This window comes from Pituophis catenifer, unplaced genomic scaffold, assembly GCF_029215685.1.
Source record: "Pituophis catenifer annectens isolate HBS135680 unplaced genomic scaffold, rPitCat1.0.hap2 SCAF_2, whole genome shotgun sequence".
NCBI classification, from domain to species: Eukaryota; Metazoa; Chordata; class Lepidosauria; order Squamata; family Colubridae; genus Pituophis; species Pituophis catenifer.
This window is the reverse complement of record NW_027256882.1, coordinates 295,118,713-295,142,249: the sequence shown is the minus strand read 5'-3', so window position 1 is coordinate 295,142,249 and position 23,537 is coordinate 295,118,713. Positions and strand designations below refer to the sequence as shown.

Here is a 23,537-nt window from a genome sequence, read left to right as displayed (position 1 = left end):
TAGCTAGGCGGAAGTAATAGTCCCTTATGAAATTGTACAGGTAGTCCTTGACTTGCAACCGTTCATTTAGTGACCATTCGATGTTACAACAGCACTGGAAAAGGGGACCTATGACCATTTTTCACACTTATGACCGTTGCAGCCTTCCTTATGATCATGTGATCAAAATCTAGACCCTTGGCCACCGACTCATATCTATGACGGTTGCAGTGTCCCCTTTTGACTGACCTTCTGACAAGCCAAGTCCATGGAGATGCCAGATTCATTAAACAACCGTGTTACTAACTCAACAATTGCAGCGTTTATTCACTTAACAATTGTGGCAAGGAAGGTTGTAAAATTGGGAGGGGGGGGACTGTCTCGCTGAGCAACAGAAATTTGGGACTCAACTATGGTCGTTAAGTCGAGGACTACCTGTGGACTATCTAGTTCCGCTTGTAATGGGACCCAGCCTCGGAATCTGAATAGACTGCGGAGTCTTTCAAACTCTCCTTTCTAGTTAGCAGCTGCTACCTCCTCCTGGTAACCTACTCCAGGAGTAATTTCACTCCTCCCCTCTTTACCTGCTTGTAAGTGTTGGCAGTCATATCTGCACACAGGTTCACCAGTCCAGAAGAGTCTACAAACACCACTTGGGATGCCTGGTGGAAGTCCGTCAGGGAAGGCTAAGAAGAAAATCAAGATTGCAAAGACAGCGTTGATTAAAACATGAGTGGCAGCTTCCAAGGAATCAAGCTATCCTTCAAGAGATCTCACATCTTCACATCTCACACTAAAACAGAGGCAGATAGACAAAAGACTGCCCTCCACTTAATATCTCCATTATGAATTTCACTGGTGCAGTTTTTAAAAATCAGATTACGATTCAATCTCTGAATTTGAGGCAAAGCCTATAATAATATTTCCAATTTTAGCCAACAACAGCCAGGACTGTCTTTCTAGCCCAAGTCATTCAAGTTGCTTCCAAGATTACAGAAAAACTTGATTTTTTTCTCCACTTCCATAACATACTTTAACTACAATACCATTAGGTCACTCACATCAACTTGCTCCCTATTCAATAGCGAGATTCATGGAATAGAATAGAATAGAATAGAATAGAATAGAATAGAATAGAATAGAATAGAATAGAATAGAATAGAATAGAATATCGGAATGGAATGGAATGGAATGGAATGGAATGGAATGGAATGGAATAGAATAGAATAGAATAGAATAGAATAGAATAGAATAGAATAGAATAGAATAGAATAGAATAGAATAGAACAGAATAGAATAGAAAAGAAAATATGGAATGGAATGGAATGGAATGGAATAGAATATGAATGAAGAATAGAATAGAATAGAAAATATAGAATAGAATAGAATAGAATATGAATGAGGAATAGACTAGACTGGACTAGAATAACAGAGTTGGAAGGGACCTTGGAGGTCTTCTAGTCCAACCCCCACTCAGGCAGGAAACCCTATAACCATTTCAGACAAATGGTTGTCCAATCTCTTCTTAAAAACTTCCAGTGTTGGAGCATTCACAACTTCTGGAGGCAAGTTGTTCCACTGATTAAATGTTCTAACTGCCAGGAAATTTCTCCTCGGTTCCAGGTTGTTTCTCTCCTTGATTAGTTTCCACCCATTGTTTCTTGTCCTGCCCTCAGGTGCTTTGGAGAATAGCTTGACCCCCTCTTCTTTATTGCATCCCCTCAAATCTTGGAGCACTGCCATCATGTCTCCCCTAGTCCTTATTTTCATCAAACTAGACATACCCAGTTCCTGAAACTGTTCTTCGTATGTTTGAGCCTCCAGCCCCCTCATCATCTTCGTTGCTCTCCTCTGCACTCTTTCTAGAGTCTCCACATCTTTTTTTACATAATCAACATTTTACATATTTACATAATAAGCTTAAAATGTGATCTTCTCTCTCCATCTTTTCTTTATCAGTAAATAATTCAAATGCCTCTCTTACCACACTGGGTTCTCTGTCTTTTGAGAGACTGATTCCAGATGTTGTCAGGTCTGTAGTAGCTGGGAAGGAAGAGGAAAAAGAGAAATAATCACTTCGGACGGAGGTCCCCATCTTATATCCTTATAAGTATACACTATAAGTATAAATTATAATTTAATTTATAATTAAATTATAAATTATAAATAAATAAATACAAGTCGTTCTCGAATTACGTCCACAACTGAGCCCAAAAGTTAAAGGATGGTATAAAAAGAGTAGGCAGTTACAGGTAATACTTGACTTATGACAAATGTCTGTTGCTAAGCGAGACATGTTTTAAGTGAGCTTTGTCCCATTTTACGACTTTTCGTGCCACAGTTGTTGAGTGAATCACTTCAATTGTTAATTTAGTCACAGGGTTGTTAAGTGAATCCAGCTTTCCCATTTACTTGTCAGAAGGTCACGTGACTCCAGGACACTGCCACCGTCATAAATATGAGTCAGTTGCCATGAATTTGATTTTGATCATGTGACCATGGGGATGCTGCAATGGTCATAAATGTGGAAAACGGTCATGTCGCTTTTTTCAGTGTTGTGGTAACTCTGAACAGTCACTAAATGAACTGTTGTAAGTCGAGGATTACCTGCACCCAACAAGCCATTGGACTTCAAGTTCCATACATCACAGGCATGCAGGGATGATGGGAATTAGAGTCCCATAAATCTGGTCCCACGCAGTGAGAGGCCCACTCTTTGGTGGAGGAATCTAAACCTTGAAGGATCCCTTTACCCCCAAGCTTACTGGTCCCAGGAATAATTGGAGGGTAAGGACCATAAAGTAGATCCAATCACAAGGCTGGATTTGGAACGAGAGTTTGGGGGCTGCTTCATTAGGACATTCTTATTGGATGGAGTGTAGGACAATCTACAGCTATTTCCAACTGTGAACAGGAAGGGCCACTGTAGATTTTAAAAGTACTTAAAAGTACCTTTATTTTTTTAAAATAAGGTAAGATGGAAAGGAAGGAGGGAGGGAGGGAAGAAAACAGGGGAGAGAGATAGGAAGGATGGGAGGGAGGGAGGGAGGGAGGGAGGAGGAAGGAAGGAAGGAAGGAAGGAAGGAAGGAAGGAAGGAAGGAAGGAAGGGAAGGAAGGAAGGAAGGAAGGAATCAGAGAAGGAGGGAAGAAAGGCGGGAGGGGAGGGAGGAAGGAAGGAAAAGAAATCAGAGAAGGAGGGAGGGAAGAAAAACAGGCAAGAAGGGGAGGGATCAGAGAAGGGAGGGAGGGAAGAAAGGAAAAGACACCAGAGGAGGAGGGAGGGAAGGAAAACAGGTAGGAAGGGAAGGGAGGGAGGGAGGAAGGGAAGAAAACAGGGGAAGGAGATAGGAAAGATGGGAGGGAGGGAGAGAGGAAGGAAGGAATCAGAAGGAGGGAAGAAAGGCGGGAGGGGAGGGAGGAAGGAAGGAAAAGAAATCAGAGAAGAGAGGGAGGGAAGAAAAACAGGCAAGAAGGGGAGGGATCAGAGAAGGGAGGGAGGGAAGAAAGGAAAAGACACCAGAAGAGGAGGGTGGGAAGGAAAACAGGTAGGAAGGGAAGGGATCAGAGAAGGGAGGGAGGGAGGGAGGAAAAGAAATCAGAGAAGGGAGGAAGGCAGAAAAAGAAATCAGAGAAAGGAGTGAAGGAAAAAAAATGCAGGAAGGGAAGGGAAAGGGATCTGAGCAAGTTATGTCCTCTGAACTGTATTATTTTATCTGCCAAAAGATTTGCTTCTCTGGATTCCACGTAGACCCTTTATTCTTCCATTTACGTACCTCCTTGCTGCCCCATCTTACACCTAGAACTTCAGCATTTCAGAAAAATGGCCTGCTCCCTTTTCCTTCACAGGGGGAATTCCTCAGGTGGGAAAAACAATCAAAACAAAACCCCATCCCTCCCTCCCTCCCTCACACACAGATCCCATCTGAGGTTCGGCCCAAGGGCCGCCGATCAGACCCAAAGCCCCCAGAAGCCCCCCATGTAGCGTCAGGGAGGCGGCTTCATCTGAACTCAGCCTCCTGGCTGAAGCTCGAGGTTTTATGCAACTTACCCAAGAAGTGGAGAGCGTTTCGCAGCACCTGGTACGCGCTCATCATTTTGCTGATCTTGTGAGTGGCCAGCAGGTATCCCACCAGCATGGAGGCCATGAAGCCGTTGAAACATCCCAGACCCTGGGAAATGTTGACGGACGTGAGATCTTAACACAAACACACACCCCTTCCCTCCACAGTCCAAAACACACAGGGCTCATAATCTTGATTTTAAAAAACCCAAAAAACTGAGACGTAATTCTGGTGTGTATCGTAGAACAGTCTTTGCACAGAAGACAACTTTCGAGACGCAGATCACACCTTCCCTTGTTTCCCTGCCGACAATTTTTCGTCCTGGTGGAAAGAGTAGAGAAATGTGGGGTCCCTGGTATTCTCTGAGCTTGCTGGTTTGTGGGCATTTCATTACCCAAGTAGGACACATCATCAGTGCTTGAGGGAAGCGGAGACAGGTCAAATCACATCTATGTAAACAATAGGGAAAACCCCATTCCCTTCTAGCACTGATGACGTTACCTAGTTTGGTCATGAAATGTCTGCAAAAAATCACCCAAGCTCAGAGAGCACCAAGGACTGCACAGTTCACTCCTCTTCCTCCTCTCTCTTTTAGCACTGATGCTGTTACCTAGTTTGGTCATGAAATGTTTGCAAGAAAGCCACCAAGCTCAGAGAGCATCAAGGAACCCACAGTTCTCTTCCTCCTCCTCCTCCTCCTCCTCCTCCTAGCACTGATGAGGTTACCTAGTTGGATAATGAAATGTCCACAAGAAAACACCCAAGCTCAGAGAGCACTGAGGACCTTACAGTTCAATTCCAAGCTACAAAGATATTCTTCTATTGGTCAAAATTGTTCTCCAACTCCATGCCCTCCAGAACCATAATTCTGGCCCTGATAAGGGGAAGGCAACCAGTTCTCTGCCTAAATGACCGGCTGGGTGGGCGTGGCCATGGTGGGCGTGGCCAGGGGGTGTGATAGGCAGCACTCAACCTCCTGCACCTCTCCGGGAGCAAAAACAGGCTGGGGGAGGCGCACCCTCCCTGCACCCCGTTTTGGGCCTAGGAGGCCTCCCTGAAGCCTCCTGGGAGCGAAAATCCCGGGGATTCAGCCAGGGCCTCCAGAAGCTCCCATAAGTGAAGAGGAAGAAGGGGAGGAGCCTCTTCTCGATGCACGGGCGCGCAGAGCTGCCAAAAGGCAGGAGTGGCTCCTCAGGAGGAGGTCTCCTCGAGAGTAAGGCTTGGGGCTAATTGGCCACTCCCTTAGCCTATTTAAGGAGGAACACCAACTGAAGCAATTTGCAGGGAACAACTTCATTCATATTCTTTCGCGTCTTGACTCCAGAAACGTCTGATCGGCTCTTGTTTCTCTCGTGTCAGTTTTCCTGCAAATTGCTTCTGGGCATTCTGCCAACCACAGTAAGCTTACGGTTATCTGAAAGACTGTGCCTCAGAACTGAGTTATTATTCTTTGGATTCTTGTTGGCTGTTAATGAATTTAAATTAACAGCCCTTGTTCAGAAAAGACTGGTTTAAACTGTACTTGTGTTCGAACAACTACTAAGAAAGCTCATTAGTAGTCCTTAATTAGTAAACTAAGGTTTGCACGGACTTTGTGTGTGCTGCGTTCTTTGGGGTCCGTAGCTGGGGCAGAACACTCTGCCAGCGAAAACGGAGCTTGGGTGGGGGGACCGTTTTCGCTGGCAGAGGGCTGCAGGCGGCCATTGTGGACGAAAATTGGGTGCAGAGGGCCACGTCCACCCGAGCTCAGTTTTCGTTGCTGGAGGCACCACGGGCCATTCCTTTGCCGTTTCCAGGCCGACTCCGTGGGCCAGATCGAAGCACCCTGCAGGCTGGATCCTTGAGTTTGACACCCCTGATCTAACCCATTCAAAAGCAACACCTCCCTGTCCCCCCCACCCACCCACTCTAATGGCAAGTTGAAAGGAAGAGGCATGTAGCTGCCAACGTTTCATCCATGACAGAAACCTCAAAAGAGCTTCTGTGCTTTGACCAATTTCAACCAGTCAACCCGGTTTACCTGATGCAGCTCTCGCTGGCGGAGCCAAACTTTGAGGAGGGCCACTCCATCTTGGAAGCCCCGGAAGGCGCTGGCCGCCTCAGAAAGGTAGAGCAGGTTGGTCTCCATCACCAGGTCCCACAAAATGGAGTTGTTGTAATGAGGGGTGGGGGGCTCAGCGACTCCTGGAAAGAAGCATAGAGGGATGGGATGGTCAGGATCATCTCACCTGGATGCTGACAAAGGATGCTTCGGACCAACTTCCTGTCTGGCTGGAGCAACAAGTAAGAGCATGCAAACCAATTGCTAATCAATGAGAGGAGCAACTTGGAGGTAAGGAAAAAAATTTCCTGACAGTGAGGACAATGACCGAGGTGGCGCAGTGGTTAAGAGTGCAGTACTGCAGCTACTTCAGCTGACTGCTAGTTCAGCAGATCAAATCTCACTGGCTCAAGGTTGACTCAGCCTTCCATCCTTCCGAGGTGGGTAAAATGAGGACCCAGATTGTTAGGGGGCAATATGCTATTTAGTATACTGTTGATTGTTGTAAGCCGCCCAGAGTCCTCGGAGAGTGGGCGGCATAGAAATATGAATAATTAATTAATTAATTAATTAATTAATTAATTAACCAGTGGAACAGCTCGCCACCAGATGTTGTGGGTGCTCCATCGCTGAAAGTTTTGAAGAAGAGACGGGATAACCACTTGTCTGAAATGGTGTGGGGTTTCCTGCCTGAGCAGAGGGTTGGACTAGATGACCTCCAAGGTCCCTTCCAACTCTTGTTAGGTTTAGTAGCCACGTTTGGAAAACGGCCCCTGAACTTCTTTGAAGTTTACCTGTCCCGGGCAAGTCCTTCTCCGTGAACCAAGCAGTCCGGACGTTGTTTTTGCTGGGGTGCAAACGGAGAGGCCGGAAGACCCCCGGGGCTGGGCAGGCATGGAGGCGGATGGTCAGCGTCTTTGCATCCTTCCCTGCAACAACACACACACACACCCAGGCAGATGGGGAAGAAAAGAAGGGAGAAGAGAATAAAAAAAGGGAGAAATTAGCAACGTGGACGTTGTTCAAAATGTCGTTACACCCGAACGCAGAGACAGAAGCAATCAGAGTCCTGTCTGTTCGGCTTTGGGCTTTATCTTGAAATAAGCCTTTTAAAAAATCCCACCCGATGGGAATCGGTTGCAGTGGTGGGAAGCGGAAGCTATGGATGGGGGCCTGTCTGGCAGGCTGATAGAGAGGGAGGGAGGGAGGAGTCAAGGAGGGAGGAGGGAGGTAAGAAAGAAGGAAGGGACAAAGGGAGGGAGGAAGGAAAAGGAAGGAAGGAAGGAGTCAAGGACGGAGGGAGAGAGGGAGGAAGGAAGAAGAGAGGGAGGGAGGGAAGAAGGAAGGGACGGAGGGAGGGAGGAAAAGGAAGGAAGGAGTCAAGGACGGAGCGAGAGAGGGAGGAAGGGGTCAAGGACAGAGGGGGGGAGGAAGGAAGAAGAGAGGGAGGGAGGAAAGAAGGAAGGAAGGGACAAAGGGAGGGAGGGAGGAAAAGGAAGGAAGGAGCCAAGGACGGAGCGAGAGAGGGAGGAAGGGGTCAAGGACAGAGGGAGGGAGGAAGGAAGAAGAGAGGGAGGGAGGAAAGAAGGAAGGAAGGGACAAAGGGAGGGAGGGAGGAAAAGGAAGGAAGGAGTCAAGGACGGAGCGAGAGAGGGAGGAAGGGGTCAAGGACAGAGGGAGGGAGGAAGAAAGAAGAGAGGGAGGGAGGAAAGAAGGAAGGAAGGGACAAAGGGAGGGAGGAAGGAAAAGGAAGGAAGGAAGGAGTCAAGGACGGAGGGAGGAAGGAAAGAAGGAAGGAAGGGACAAAGAGAGGGAGGAAGGAAGGAAAAGGAAAGAAGGAGTCAAGGACAGAGAGAGGGAGGGAGGGAGGGAGGAAGGAACCGATGAAGGGAGGGAGGAAGGAAAAGGGAGGAAGGAGTCAAGGATGGAGGGAGGGAGAGCGGAAAGGAGGAAGGAGGGAGGGAGGGAGGAAGGAGACAAGAAGGAAAAGAGAGTCAGAAGGCGAGGGGAGAAAGGAAGGAAGGAAGTCCTGGAAGATGACAGCAATCCTCTCCTCTCAGCCGGCCAAGAAAGGCTCCTGCTTCCTCCACTTCCTCACTTTTAGCAACCCTTCGCTTCCCCCCTTCTCACCTTGTGGCTGGAGGAGCACAATGGGCTTCAGATGGTTGCCGTTCAGGTAGGCAAAGGCCACACTCCCGAAGCGGTTTGTCTCGGCCAGGTGTTGGGCCAGGTGGGCCAGGTAGAGGGCCCTCTTGCGGTGGTAGCGCTGGTTGAGGTTATCCTTCTCTTGGAAAACTTCCTAACAAGACAAAAGCCGTTTTCAGGTAGTCCTCGATTTACGACCCCAACTGAGCCCCAAATTTATGTTGCTAAGCCAGATATTGGTTAACAGAGTTTTGCAGAAGCCTGGCCAAGAAAACAGAACACCGATGAGGATGAAAGATCTCTTTATGTGCTGAGCGTCTTGCCAATGTTGTTATCCGTCTTACTATCCCTTTGGTGGATGGTGAAGGCACCAAGCCAGGAGACCGTGAGTTCTAGTACCCACCTTGGCCTCAAAGGCAGTTGAGTGATTTTAGGCCAATCACCAGGGGGCAGTGAGTTCTAGTCCTGCTTTAGGCATGAAAGCCAGCTGGAGAACTCTGGGCCAATCACCAGGAGACAGTAAGTTCTAGTTCCGTCTTAGGCACGAAAACCGGCTGGGTGGCTTTGGGCCAATCACCAGGAGAATGGTGAGTTCTAGTTCCATTTTAGGCATAAAAGCCTAGGTCTTGGGCATGAAAGCCGCCTAGGGGACTTTGGGCCAATCAGAAGACAGTGAGTTCTAGTTCCACCTTAGGTATGAAAGCCAACTGGGTGACTTTGGGCCAATCACCAGGAGACAGTAAGTTCTAGTTCCGTCTTAGGCACGGAAACTGGCTGGGTGACTTTGGGCCAATCACCAGGAGATGGTGAGTTCTAGTTCCCCATTGGGCATTAAAAGCCACCTAGGGGACTTTGGGCCAATCAGGAGACAGTGAGTTCTAGTTCCACCTTAGGTATGAAAGCCAACTGGGTGATTTTGGGCCAATCACCAGGAGACAGTAAATTCTAGTTCTGTCTTAGGCACGGAAACTGGCTAGCTGACTTTGGGCCAATCACCAGGAGAACGGTGAGTTCTAGTCCCGCCTTAGGCACGAAAGCCGGCTGGGTGACTTTGAGTCAGCCTCTCTCTCTCAGCCCACCCCACCCCATAAGATTATTGTTGTTGTGGGGGAAAATAGGTGGAACAAGGAGTATTGGTATTATGTTTTCCCCCTCGAGTTCTTTACAAAAAAACAATAAAAGATGGGAGTCAAAATGAATAAATAAATAATAAAAGGGCCACTCACCTTGGGCATGATCACTGCCACATCCACGTTCACCTCTGGCTTGATGCAGGTGCCCAGCAGGTAACTCCCCACCACCTTCACCTCTGCTGGGGGCAGAAAATGGAACTTGCCCTTCACCTTGAAAGGAATCTGCAGGATAGGGACTTTCACTCCCGTGGGAAGCCAGGACTGGTCGGTGATCTGAAAAACAGAAAGTGGAATCCACCCTTTTGTCCCTGGATCAAAGGTTCAGTGGGAGAAACGGTCCCAGGTGGTCCAAACGGAACAATCCCAGAAACTCCAAAAATACAGGTAGTCCTCGACTTACGACCCAAAATTTCCGTTACTAAGCAAGACAGTTGTTGGGTTTTGTCCTATTTGACGCCCTTTCTTGCCTCAAGCTGTTAAGTGAAACACTGCAGTTGTTAAGTGAGGAAAACACGGTTGTTAAACGAATCCAGCTTCCCCATTGACTTTGTTGGTCGCCAAAGAGGATCACAGGATCCGGTGTGAACTGCAACCGTCATAAATATGAGCCGGTGGCTAACTGTCTGAATTTTGATCACGGGGAGGCTGCAACGGTCATTAAGCGTGAAAAAACAGTCGCAAGTCACATGTTTCAGTGCCACTGCAATTTTCGAATGGTCACTAAGTGAACTGTTGTAGAGTGGTGCAGTAGCCTAGAGGTGGAGCTCTCGCCTCAAAGTCAGGAGGTTGTGAGTTCAATCCTAGGTAGAGGCAGATATTTCTCTCTCTGGGCACAATGAGAATCTATCTGCTGAACAAAACTCCGCATTGGTGACAGGAAGGGCATCCGGCCAGGAAACATTCAGCTCCATTCAGTTGCCCAGACTCCACCCCCTAAAGCAGTGTTTCTCAACCTTGGAAGCTTGAAGATGGGTGGACTTCAACTCCCAGAATCCCCCAGCCAGCGTTGCTGGCTGGGGGATTCTGGGAGTTGAAGTCCACCCATCTTCAAGCTTCCAAGGTTGAGAAACACTGCCCTAAAGGGATTATAGGATTGTTAAAAGAGGATGATGACTAAATGATCCGTTGTAAATTGAGGACTACTCGTGCTGGTTTTGCAATCCTTCCTTTGATCCCACAATAGGAGGGGGCCATGCTAAGTCAAAAGAAGCTATATTCCTGTTCAGGCGTTCAAAATTCAATACATTATTGCAAGGAGATTGAGGTTTCTTCCCAAATTTGGGGGAGACCCTCCCAACTGTACCAGAAAGTCCTTAGTGTGAGGTATCCTACACCTCACCTGTGCAAATTAGCATAAAAATATTCCCGAAGGTGCACAAGCATCTTTAACACAATCTCCCATTATTCTCTATCCCATTCGAGTCAGGATTGACCTCTGGAGGTTGGGTTGTAAACTCGAACACAGGGCCAGGAAGCCACTAATCTGGGGTTACTTGCCAGGTCCAGTCCAAAGGTCCCCCTCAAAACCCCCGACGAGAGGTGGGCATCACATACTGTAACAACCTGTTTGGCCAGCATGTGGAAATGTGAGCACGTGCCATCCAAAAACAGAACAATTGTCTTCCTTGGAAACAGGTCTCAAATGTCCCAAAAGGTGCTGTTTCCAAAAAGCAACTAGACTTGCTTGGGGTGTTTTTTTTCCCCCTTGAAAACATTTCGCTTCTCATCCAAGAGCCTTGATAGTACAGTGGTTTAGTGCACCCTGTTATTAACACAGCTGCCTGCAATTTCTGCTGGTTCGAATCTCTCCAAGGCTCAAGGTTGACTCAGCCTTCCATCCTTTCTAAGGTAGGTGAAATGAGGACCCAGATTGTGGGGGCAATAAGCTGACTTTGTATAAAATATACAAAAGAATGAAGGCTTTTGCTTAATGCATTGTAAGCCGCCCTGAGTCTCCGGAGAAGGACGGCATATAAATCAAATTTAAAAAAAAAAAAGAAGCTTCTTCAGTTCTGACTGAAGAGCTCAGAGATTCTTGGATGGGAATCCCAAAGGTGCTTTTTTGTTTCAAGAGGCAATTGGACTTTTCTGGTTTTTTCCTTTGGAGACGTTTCGCTTCTCATCCAAGAAGCTTCTTCAGCTCTGACTGGATGGTGAGGAAGGGAAGGATTATGTTCCTTGATAGTTCCATATACATGATGTCGTATCCTTCACCCTCTGTTGAAAGAGGGCTGTTCAATTTGGACATACATGGCCTCTTTGATCCCACAGACTGTCAGTCTGACACCCCAAAAAGCTTCTTCAGCTCCTACTGGGATGGTGGGGAATGGAAGGATTTATACTCCTTGCAGACAGCTGGTCATTTGCATCCTTTTTAGAGGGCCAAAGAGGCCGTCTATGTCCAAATTACCTTTAAAGCCCTACCTGGCTCAGGGCCAGGTTATCTTCGAGACCGCCTTCTACCGCATAGCTCCCAACGACCAGTAAGATCCCACAGAGTTGGTCTCCTCTGGGTCCCGTCAGCTAAACAATGCCGGCTGGCGGGCCCGCGGGGGAGGGCCTTCTCTGTGGCTGCTCCAGCTCTCTGGAACCAGTTACCTCCTGAGATCCGGACCATCCCCACCCTATTGGCCTTCCGGAAAGCGGTGAAGACCTGGCTTTTCCGGCAGACCTGGAAATCACCGTTGATCTCGCTGTTGCGATCTGGAGAGATCCAGCCATGAATGGTGTGAATGAGTTTTAATTGTTTTTAATTTTTAAATGTTTTTTATAATGATTTTTTAAAATGTATTGTGAGCCGCCCTGAGTCTTCGGAGAGGGGCGATTCATATAAATTGAATTAATTAAATTAAATTAATTAAATTAAATTGAACAGTCCTCTCTCAACAGAAGGGAAAGGATACGACATCATCTATCTCCAATCTACAATATAGTCCTTTCAACAGTTCCAAGAAGGATCCACACCCATTTGCACCACTCCGGTGACCCTGAGGACTATAGATAAACCTCCAAGTGGCCTCAACGACTTGCTAAAAGGATGCAAAGGACCAGCTGTCTGCAAGGAGTATCAATCCTTCCCTTCCCCACCATTCAGTCAGAGCTGAAGAAGCTTCTTGGATGAGAAGCGAAACGTCTTCAAAAGAAAAAAACCAGAAAGTCCAGTTGCCTCTTGAAAAAAGCACCTTTGGGACAAACCAGGACCTGGATGACACCATAGTCGTATCTCAAGATACTATCAACTGCACGGATCCAAAACATACGTCTCTCGCCGGAACCTCCGGGACGTTCTTAAGCATGGCGCTGATTTCGTGAAGGAAGGCATCGATCCTCTGCTTCCTCTTCTCCTTGAGGGTCACCTCTTTCAACAGCTCCTCAATCTGCAAAAAGGAGAAAAATGCAATATATAGGGGTCTTCCTCAGAATGGAGTGCAAAGCATTCTGGATGTGCCTTTTGTTATAGGACAGTGATGGCTAACCTTTTTGCCATCGAGTGCCAAAAGCGAGGGGAATGCGGGGGGTGCCCACAGCCATAATTCTATGTGCCCTGCCCCATGCACATGAGCGCATGCCCCCCCCTTTTTGGCATGTGATGGCACAGTGGGCCACCAGACTTCTGGTGGACCGGAAGTCAGGAAACGGGCTGTTTCCGGCCTCTGGAAGGCCTCCGGAGGGGTGAGGAAGGCTGTTTTCGCCCTCCCCAGGCTCCTAGAAAGGCTCTGGAGGCTGGGGAGAACGAAAAAACGAGCCTTTCTCACCCATCCCCCCCCTCCGGAGGCCGGAAACTATGTTTCCTGACTTCCGGTGGGCCCAGAAAACCTGAAAATCAGCTGGTGGGCACACACATGCACGCCAGAGCTCAGCTCGCGTGCCCACCAATATGGCTCCATAGCCATATGGTGCCATAGGTTTGCCATCACGGTCATAGGAATTGCCTTTCTGGTTCCCCCTGCCAAATCTACTCAAACCACTAAGATGCCAAGCAAGTGCAAGCAACACAAGAGTTACTCATAACTAACTACAGGAAGCAACTTTGTTGTCCTCTTCCCAGGCAGGTAGCCGAACTCGACTTACAGCAGTCCGTTTAGTGACCGTTCGGGAGTTACAAAGGCACTGGAAGAACCTGACTTGGGCCCGGTTTTCGACGCTAACAACCATTGCAGCAACCTCAAAGTCGCGCGATTAAAATTTGGAGGCTCTGGCAACTGACTCATATTTATGACAGTTGCAGTGTCCTGGGGTTATGTGATCCCAGTTTGCGACCTTCTGAGGAGCAAAGTTGAGGAGGGGACGCCAGATTCACTTAAGAACCGTGTGACTAATGTTAACGACTGCAGCGGTTCACTTAACAACGTTGGCGAGAAAGGTCATAAAATGGAGGGAAACTCCCTTCATAATAGTCTGGCTGAGCCACAGAAATTTGGGACTTTGATTTATTCATTTGTTGAGCATACGGCAAGAATGTTAAAAAGCCTCTCACTATGACCTTCTCAATGAATAGAATCAGATTCAGAATAGAGCTGGAAGGGACCTTGGAGGTCTTCTAGTCCAACCTTCTGTTCAAGCAGAAGACCCCACCCCATTTGAGACAAGTGACTGTCCAATCTCTTCTTGAAAACCTCCAATGATGGAGCAACACCCACAACTTCTGGTGGCAAGCTGTTCCACTGGCTAATTGTCTTCAATGTCAGGAAATTTCTCCTCAATTCCAGATTGCTTCTCTCCTTGGTTAGTTTCCATCCATTGCTTCTTCTTCTGCCTTCTGGTGCTTTGGAAAATTATTTGTTCTATTTACGAATTCAAAGGTAGAGTATTCTACATGACTGTGGCAAGAAAGGACATAAAATGGGGCAAACCTCAGTTCACAACTGTCCCGCTTAGCAACGGAAATATTGGGCTCAATTGTGGTCGTAAGTAGAGGACTACCTGTGTTACAAGAATCTCCCTAGATTGCTTTCCTTCTACTGAAAACGCCCAGATAAGGCTTCAGTGATCTCTGGAGGCGTCAAGTTTATCCCGTTTGCAGCTACACAAGGATTCCAAGCTAGGTCCCAGCTTGACTCCTCCTTCCAATTTCCCAACCGGAACTGACCTGCAGGCGCAGAAGGTTGGAATGGAACAGGTTCTCGGTCTCCTTGAGGTGGCTCAGCTCTTCGTTGGTGGGCACCTTGTACAGCTCACTTTTGCCCAATTTCACCGGCTGCAAGAGGCCTTCGGAAGAAGAAGCCCGTTTCTTTCCCCTTGGTTTCTCTTCCTTAGAGATGCCATTTTGTTTCTCTTCATTCTCCGGACCTTTAGTTCCCTCGTCACTTTCAGGTAACATCTGCAGGTAACAACAAACAAAAAGAAGAAGAAAGGGATTATTCAACAGTGAAAAAAGGAAGGTTCTACATTTAGGGAAGAAAAACCAAATGCACAGGTACCGTATATGTGGTACCTTGCTCAATAGTGGTGACTGTGAGAGGGATCTTGGAGTCCTAGTGGACAACCATTTAGATATGAGCCAGCTGTGTGCAGCAGCTGCCAAAAAAGCCAACATAGTTCTGGGCTGCATAAACAGAGGGATAGAATCAAGATCACATGAAGTGTTAATACCACTTTATAATGCCTTGGTAAGGCCACACTTGGAATGCTGCATACAGGTTTGGTGGCCATGACATAAAAAAGAGGCTCTAGAAAGAGTGCAGAGAAGAGCAATAAAGATGATTAGGGGCCTGGAGACTAAAACATATGAAGAATTATTGCAGAACTGGGTATATCTAGTTTAATGAAAAGAAGGACCAGGGGAGACATGATAGCAGTCTTCCAATATCTCAGGGGCTGCCACAAAGAAGAGGGAGTCAAGCTATTCTCCAAAACACCTGAGGGTAGAACAAGAAGCAATGGGTGGAAACTAATCAAGGAGAGAAGCAACTTAGAACTAAGGAGAAATTTCCTGACAGTTAGAACAATTAATCAGTGGAACAACTTGCCTCCAGAAGTTGTGAATGCCCCAACACTGGAAATTTTTAAGAAGATGTTGGGTAACCATTTGTCTGAAGTGGTGTAAGGTTTCCCGCTTGGGCAGGGGGTTGGACTAGAAGACCTCCAAGGTCCCTTCAACTCTTGTTATTTTATTCTATTCTATTCACCCAAATAAAGATGCTGATTTTGTCTTTAAGAGTCTTGCTACCTGGTCTGTTTTAACACCGTGGTCACAAAAGAGGCAAGCCCCTCCTGCTTTTCATACCTGTTCTAGATCCTTTTTTCCACCTTGGGTTAGTGTTTTGTTCAACTTTACCAACTTTTAAGAGGTGTGGACTTCAACTCCCAGAATTCCCCAGCCAGCCAATGCCTCTTTGAAGCCCAAGAACAGAATTAAGCCAACTAATTCTCCTCCTTCACAAACTTTTAAACTGTATTTATTATTTATTCCCCTCCTCCGTGAGCTTTTAAGCTTTTCTTTATGGATAACATTTGTATAGTTATTCCATCTTTGAAAACTACGCTGCTCAACAATTACACAGGCAGTCCTTAACTTGCAGCCTTTTGTTTAGTGACCATTCAGACTTCCAACAGCCCTGAAAAAAAGGAATTATGACTGGTTTTCATGCTTAAGACTCTTGCAACCTCCCCAATAATAGTCAGGTGATCAAAATTCAGACGCTCGGTCACTGACTCGTATTTATGACGGTGGCAGTGTCCAGGGGTCACGTGACTCCCTTTTCTGACCTTCTGACAAGCAAAGTCAAGGGGAAAGCCGGATTCACTTAAGAACCGAGTTACTAACTGCAATGATTCACTGTGGCAAGTAAAGTCATAAAATGGGGCAAAATTCACTTAACAACCATCTCACTTAGCAACACAAATTTTGGGCTCAATTTTAGTGGTAAATCAAGTATTTAATTTAATTTAATTTAATTTCCAATTTATATACCGCCCTTCTCCCTGAGGACTCAGGGCGGTGTACAGCCAAGATAAAAAACATAGAATACAAATATTAAAACATTTAAAATATATATAAATTTTGGCCCGAAGTTAAGAATCACAAACTAATTAAAAGAATTTAAAAATTTGTTCTAAGCCAACCCGGCTTGCTGAAAAAGATAGGTTTTCAGGGAACGACGGAAGGCATTGAGGTCATGGATTCTTCTTATCTCCGGGGGCAACTGATTCCAGAGGGTGGGAGCCCCCACAGAGAAAGCCCTCCCCCTGGGGGCCACCAGCCTACATTGTCTGGCTGATGGCACCCTGAGGAGGCCCTCTCTGTGGGAGCGCACGGGTCGATGGGAGGTCATCGGTAGCAGCAGGCGGTCTCGAAGATAGCTAGGCCCGATGCCATGGAGCGCTTTAAAGGTGATAACCAACACCTTGAAGTGCACCCGGAAGACCACCAGGAGCCAGTGCAGCTCGCGCAGGAGCGGTGTTACATGGGAGCGCCATGTTGCTCCCATCACTACCCGCGCTGCTGCATTCTGGACCAGCTGGAGCCTCCGGGTGCTCTTCAAGGGGAGCCCCATGTAGAGAGCGTTGCAGTAGTCAAGGCGAGAGGTGACAAGGGCGTGAGTGACTGTGCACAAGGAATCCCGATTGAGAAAGGGCCGCAACTGGCGAATCAGGCGGACCTGATAAAAGGTCCCCCTGGTAACAGCCGTTAGATGTTCCTCCAAAGACAGCTGCCTATCCAGGAGGACTCCCAGATTGCGAGCCCTCTCAGTGGGGGCCAAAGACTCGCCCCCAATAGTCAGTGATGGAGTCAACTGACTATATCGGGATGCCGGGAGCCACAGCCACTCAGTCTTGGAAGGGTTGAGCCTGAGCCTGTTCCTCCCCATCCAGATCCGCACAGCCTCCAGGCACTGGGACATCACTTCAAGGGCATCGTTGGGGTGGCCTGGGGTGGAGATGTACAGCTGGGTGTCATCAGCGTACTGGTGGTATCTCACCCCAAAGCCACGGATGATCTCGCCCAGCGGCTTCACATAAATGTTGAACAGAAGGGGCGAGAGGACCAATCCCTGCGGCACTCCACAGATGAGAGGCCTCGAGGTCGACCTCTGCCCCCCTGCCAACACAAACTGCGACCGGTCGGAGAGAAAGGAGGAGAACCACTGCAACACAGTGCCTCCCACCCCCAACTCTTCCAGCCGGTGCAGCATGATACCATGGTCGATGGTATCAAAAGCCGCTGAGAGATCTAATAGGACCAGAACAGAGGAATAACCCCTGTCCCGAGCCCTCCAGAGATCATCGACCAACGCGACCAATGCCGTTTCCGTGCTGTGCCCAGACCTGAAACCGGACTGGAACGGATCTAGATAGGATGTTTCCTCCAGGAATTGCGGAAACTGTTGCGCGACCACACTCTCAACAACCTTCGCAATGAAGCGAAGGTTGGAAACAGGATGATAGTTGGCCAATATTGCTGGATCCAGGGACGGCTTCTTGAGGAGAGGCCTCACCACCACCTCTTTCAGGGCAGCGGGGAAGTGACCCTTACTCAACGAAGCATTAATGACGCCCTGGAGCCAGCCTCGTGTAACCTCCCGGGAAGCCAGTACCAACCAAGAGGGACACGGGTCCAGTAAACATGTGGCCGCACTAAGTCTCCCCAAAATCCTGTCCACATCATCGGGAGTCACAGCATCAAACTCTTCCCAGATAACATTCTCAAGACTGTTCCTCGTCACCCTGCCCTGATCTACCCAGTCAGAGTCCAGATCCCCCCGGATCTGAGCGATTTTGTCATACAGGTATTGTCCAAAATCCTCCGCCCTGCCTTCTAAGGGATCCTCCCGCACTCCCTGATGGAGCAGGGCGCGGGTCACCCTAAACAGGGCGGCCGGACGATTCCCTGATGACGCAATAGAGGCGGAAAAGTAGTTAGACTTTGCCGTCTTTATCGCCACTAGGTAGGCCTTAATATGCGACCTTACCAGTGTTCAATCAGATTCAGCGAGACTGGCCCTCCAACCGCTCTCCAGGCGTCTTTTCCGGCGCTTCATTTCCCTCAGCTCCTCAGTAAACCAAGGAGCCGCGAGGGATCGACACCGGGTCAGAGGCCGCAAAGGCACAACTCGGTCCAAGGCCCCACCAGCCGCCCGATCCCAGGCGGCTACCAGGTCCTCGGCCGAGTCATGTGCTAGATCCTCAGGAAATGGCCCAAGCTCCGTCTGGAACCTATCAGGATCCATCAGGCGGTATTACCTATAACTGCCTGCTCTTTTTATACCATACTTTAATACTGCAATACTATTTCTGTTTTCAGCCCCCCATTATTTTATTTATTTGTTTATTAAATTGCTATGTCACCCATCTCCCATTCAGAGTGACTGTGGGTGGCTCAGGTATTGTGGAATCAAGTAAAAAATAGTTAAGACGATTAAGAGCAGGGGGTTGGACTAGAAGACCTCCAAGGTCCCTTCCAACTCTGTAATTTATGAAGATTTTCAGTCATCCAGGTCATGGATGTCCCAAAAGTGCTTTTTTTCAAGAGGCAGCCGGACTTTCTAGTTTTTTCTTTTGAAGAGGTTTCGTTTCTCATCTAAGCAGCTTCTTCAGCTCTTACTGAGATGGTGGGGAATGGAAGGATTTATATTCCTTGCAGACAGCTGGTCATTTGCATCCTTTTTAGAGGGCCAAAGAGGCCATCTATGTCCAAATTGAACAGCCCTCTCTCAACAGTGGGGGGAGGGATTTGATATCATCTATCTCCAGTCTACAACACAGTTGTAGCAATTCTAAGAAGGCTCCACACCCATTTGCATCACTCAGGTGACCCTGAGGACTACAGACAAACCTCCAACAAACTTGCTAAAAAGGATGCAAATAACCAGCTGTCTGCAAGGAGTATCAATCCTTCCCTTCCCCACCATCCAGTCAGAGCTGAAGAAGCTTCTTGGATGAGAAGCGAAACGTCTTCAAAAGAAAAACCACAAAAGTCCAGTTGCCTCTTGGAAAAAAAACCCTTTTGTTGCAGGAAAAGAAACGGAACCAGGCCAAGCTCTTCAATGCAGGAAAGAGTTTATTGTGCACAGTTCAAACAGTCCAAAGACAAGCAAAAAGTCTGAACATTGATGGCTTCTTCTGGCCATGTATTCATACAATTTAAAGGCAAAATTATTACAGAGAGTGATACATTTCACACGTAGAAGCTGCCCTTTCATCTATCTCTAGGAAAGGAAATAACAATCCTGTTCTCACAGACTCAGGTTCTCTGCTCCGGAGCTCAAGACATAATAAAAAGGAGATAAGAGGCTTGGAGACACCTCAAGGGCAGTAAAGGAAGCAGTACTTCTCATCTAGGGATATACATGACATTTGGGATGCAATAAACAATAAACAACAGGATGTATCTGTTTAGGGTCAGTTTGCCCTTTTACAATTCTGGGCCTTCGTCAAATAGGCATCAAAGAGCTATAGAAATAGAAATCAAAGAGCCTTGATAGTACAGTGGTTTAATGCACCCTGTTATTAACACAGCTGCCTGCAATTACTGCAGGTTCGAATCTCGCCAAGGCTCAAGGTTGACTCAGCCTTCCATCCTTTCTAAGGTAGGTGAAATGAAGACCCAGTTTGTGGGGGCAATAAGCTGACTTTGTATAAAATATATAAAAGAATGAAGGCTATTGCTTAATGCATTGTAAGCCGCCCTAAGTCTCCGGAGAAGGGCGGCATATAAATCAAATTAAAAAAAAAATACTTTTTGTCAATTTAGCACCTTGGCACGGAAGAGGCACTTCTGTCTTGACCAAAGATTTAGAATTATAATATTTGAATTTTGTCCCAATATCGGATCTTAGCCTAGCTCACTTTGGGACACCCAACTCTGTTATTCTTAAGATTAAACTTAAATAAGGTTCCATCCTTGGGGTCTCATTTTTGAGTGAGAAGCCAGCAGGCAGGCATCCCAGGTTTGCAGGAAATAAATAAAAGCATCCTGAAACAAGGCAATGGAAAGGAGAGCCAAGTCCTGGTCCATCTGCAGCCACCAAACCCTACAAAGTGGCTTTGGTGGCCCTTAAATCTTCTTCACAAGTGGCCTTGACTACCTGAGCTGCTGCAAGAAACAGAAGGCAGCATAAAATCAAATATATTTTGCAGGAAATACGGGGTGGGTGAGGGGGGGCGAGGAAAAAAAGTTCCTTTCTCCCCCTTTTTTCCCAAAATTAACTACACAGCGATGCTGAGATGCATCCAAAAAGGAAAAAAAAAAACTATTCACATGTGCAGAAATGGATAGATTAACTTTAAAATTAAACAACAAGGAAGACTCACAGTATTACAAAATATGGAACAGATGGTATGAATGGATCAATTGAAAGAAAAAAAAATTAAAGTCAAAATACAGTAAGAAATTAAGGATAACAAATTTACACCGTCATTAAGAAATTAAGGTTAATGTATATATGTACTTACATGTTCAAATATAGATAGATAATCCTGTTTGTTAGTTTTTTTTAGTATATATAAAATTTAGAATTGTACCTTCTTTTTTTAGAATTAAGAACGTTTTGTACAATCTTTTATCTTTTTATATTGAATGTTTGTTTTTAAAATCGAAAAAAAAAGAAAAAAAACTCAGAATAACAAAAGGGACCCTCGAGGTCTTCTAGTCCAGCCCTCCAGTTCAACAGATCAAGCTCTGGCCAAGTTGGGACCAGGCTAAGATTGTCTTCCACCACCCCCACCTACCCCCCCAAAAACAAACCTTAAACGAGGCGAGGGAGAGAGACTGGGGCAGCCCTGGACTACAACTCCCATCGTCCTTGACCCCCCCCCCCGGCCGTGGATGATGGGGTTTGTAGTCCGAGGAGGAGACGGGAGAAGCTCCCCGGGGTCCCTTTACGGTGCTGCTTCTCCCAGATCTTTTTTTTCCCCCGCACCGCGCTCCGCTCAGCCGCAAACTCACCTTCAGCCGACCAGCTCGGGCAGCCACGTGGGTGGAACTCGGCAAAAAAGGGGGAAAAAAAAGACAAAACCACGTGGAGCCTACAGCGGCGCACGGGCCTCTTCCGTCTTCCGGCCAACAAGTTCGTCACTCTCGGGCTCCGATAGGTTAGCGTCGTGTGGCCCCGCCCCCTTAGAGAAGTTTGGTTGAGAGCGCAAAGGAAGTTTTGCCGGAACGACTTTACGTGATTCGCGGTTTAGCCTAGAAGTAGGAAAATGAAGAGGGGTCCAACCTCGCCTTCTGTTTGTGGGGGGGGGGCTTCCGGGTTCAGTCGGACCACTTCGCTGGTTTACAGGTAGTCCTCGACTTACCACTGACAACTCGTATAGTGACCGTTTGAAGTTACAACGGCACTGGGAAAAAAAATAACTTAGGACTGTTTTTCACACTGCATCATGGTCACATCACATTGTCGTGGAAAAATAAAGAGATGAATTTCAAAACCAGAAAAAGCTTTATTTTGGCCAAAAGGTTCAGATAGCATAATATTAACCCTAACATCTGAACAAGGATTCTGTTTAAGATATGTACCTATATACTAACAAAAACAGGAAGTATCTTAGATCTGCCTCTTTAGCTAGTCTTCCCTTGTTTCTTAAGCAGGAAACTCCATGTGGGCTAATTCTGCATTTTAACATAGGACCTCTGCGGTTTGACTTCTTGAACTTTCCAACTGTAGAATGTGTGTTAATTCTGCGGTTTAACTTTTTGAACTCTGCAACTTTCTCAAGTCAAAAGAGCCCTTCAGAGATCATGCAGGCTGACCCCGTATTATTTCACTCTTATATCCAATTTCATTTTACGTCCTGCCTTAACATGATCAAAATTCAGATGGTTGGCAGCTGGCTCGTATTTATGACGGTTGCAGCGTCCCGGGGCGGGGTCACGCGATCCGCTTTTGTGACCTTCTGGCAAGCAAAGTCAATGGGGAAGCCAGTTTCACTTAACTGTTGTGGATTTAATAAGACAAACACAACTTTTGGGTTGATCAGAGACAGATTTTATATATATATTGCGCAATAGGTTCAAGGCTCTGTACATGAAGCGTTGAACAAAGACAGGAATTAGGTACACTGGTTTTATACCCTTCTAGACAAAGGATTCTTTTGAAGTCAGCAGTTCATATGATCCTATACATTTATCAATTTTAATTGACATTACAGAGTTTCTTTGCAAAACAATCATAATTCTTTTTGTAGATTACTGAAGCATCTCTTTTATCTTTTAACGATGGACAACTTTTAACTCATGTGGATCCCCTTGACCTAACCAACCCTTAAGATGTATGTCATTAGAATGTTCCTTTCTTCTGACAACTTAGAGGCCTCCTAGAGGAACCAAAAGGACCTTGGCTGAGTTTGTACTCTTTCCAGCCGGATGCATTGCTTTTTAGAATAGAGTGAATAGAAAGTTATCCAGTGGTCATCCATCAGAGCCCGCTTCATTACATTATAACAACCGGGTTACTAACTTAAGAACTGCAATGATTCACTTAACAACTATGGCAAGAAAGGTCGTAAAAGGGGGCAGAACTCACTTAACAAATGTCTCGTTTAGCAACAGACATTTGGGGCTCAATGGGGGCCGTGACTCAAGGACTACCTGGGTATTTTCAGAAGAGGGACAACCATTTAGGAGGCTCGGGGTTTTGATGTACATCAGCGCATGCAAAAACCACAGGAAAAAAATGTGAAGGTTGCAACGGAAATCTTAATTTTTTTCCCCCCCTCAAAAGGGACGTTTGGCAAAAATGCTACTGGCAACCAAACAGATTGTCCTGTCTTGTAATGCAATCGAACGAGTATTTTTCAACCTTGGTGAGTTTAAAATGGGTGATGGGTTATCACAGAGAGGAGGGGCCCACCTATTTTCCAAAGCACCCAAAGGCCAGACAAGGAACAATGGTTGGAAACTGATCAAAGGAGACATTTCACCAGTTCTAGTTCCACTTCAGGCATGAGCGTTGGCTGGCTGATTTTCAACCAATCACCAGGAGACCGTGAGTTCTAGTTCCGCCTTAGGCATAAATATTGGATGGCTCTCTTTGGGACAATCACTAGGAGACAGTGAATTCTAGTTCCACTTCAGGCATGAGCCTTGGCTGGCTGATTTTCAACCAATCACCAGGAGACCGTGAGTTCTAGTTCTGCCTTAGGCATAAATATTGGATGGCTCTCTTTGGGACAATCACTAGGAGACAGTGAATTCTAGTTCCACTTCAGGCATGAGCCTTGGCTGGCTGATTTTCAAC

The 23,537-nt window shown here is 46.8% G+C and overlaps 1 protein-coding gene across 1 annotated transcript in view; it reads right to left on the bottom strand.

Moving 5' to 3' along the window:
- NOL6 (nucleolar protein 6) overlaps positions 1 to 21,321 on the bottom strand; it is an 83,067-nt gene extending 61,746 nt beyond the window's left edge. Inside the window, 10 exon segments of the mRNA XM_070938987.1 lie at positions 564 to 665; positions 1,964 to 2,022; positions 4,029 to 4,149; positions 6,062 to 6,225; positions 6,877 to 7,011; positions 8,213 to 8,381; positions 9,454 to 9,633; positions 12,621 to 12,737; positions 14,450 to 14,680; positions 21,248 to 21,321. Of these exon segments, the coding sequence (XP_070795088.1) occupies positions 564 to 665; positions 1,964 to 2,022; positions 4,029 to 4,149; positions 6,062 to 6,225; positions 6,877 to 7,011; positions 8,213 to 8,381; positions 9,454 to 9,633; positions 12,621 to 12,737; positions 14,450 to 14,680 (1,278 nt within the window). The 5' untranslated portion in view covers positions 21,248 to 21,321.
- Positions 21,322 to 23,537: the final 2,216 nt, after the last annotated feature.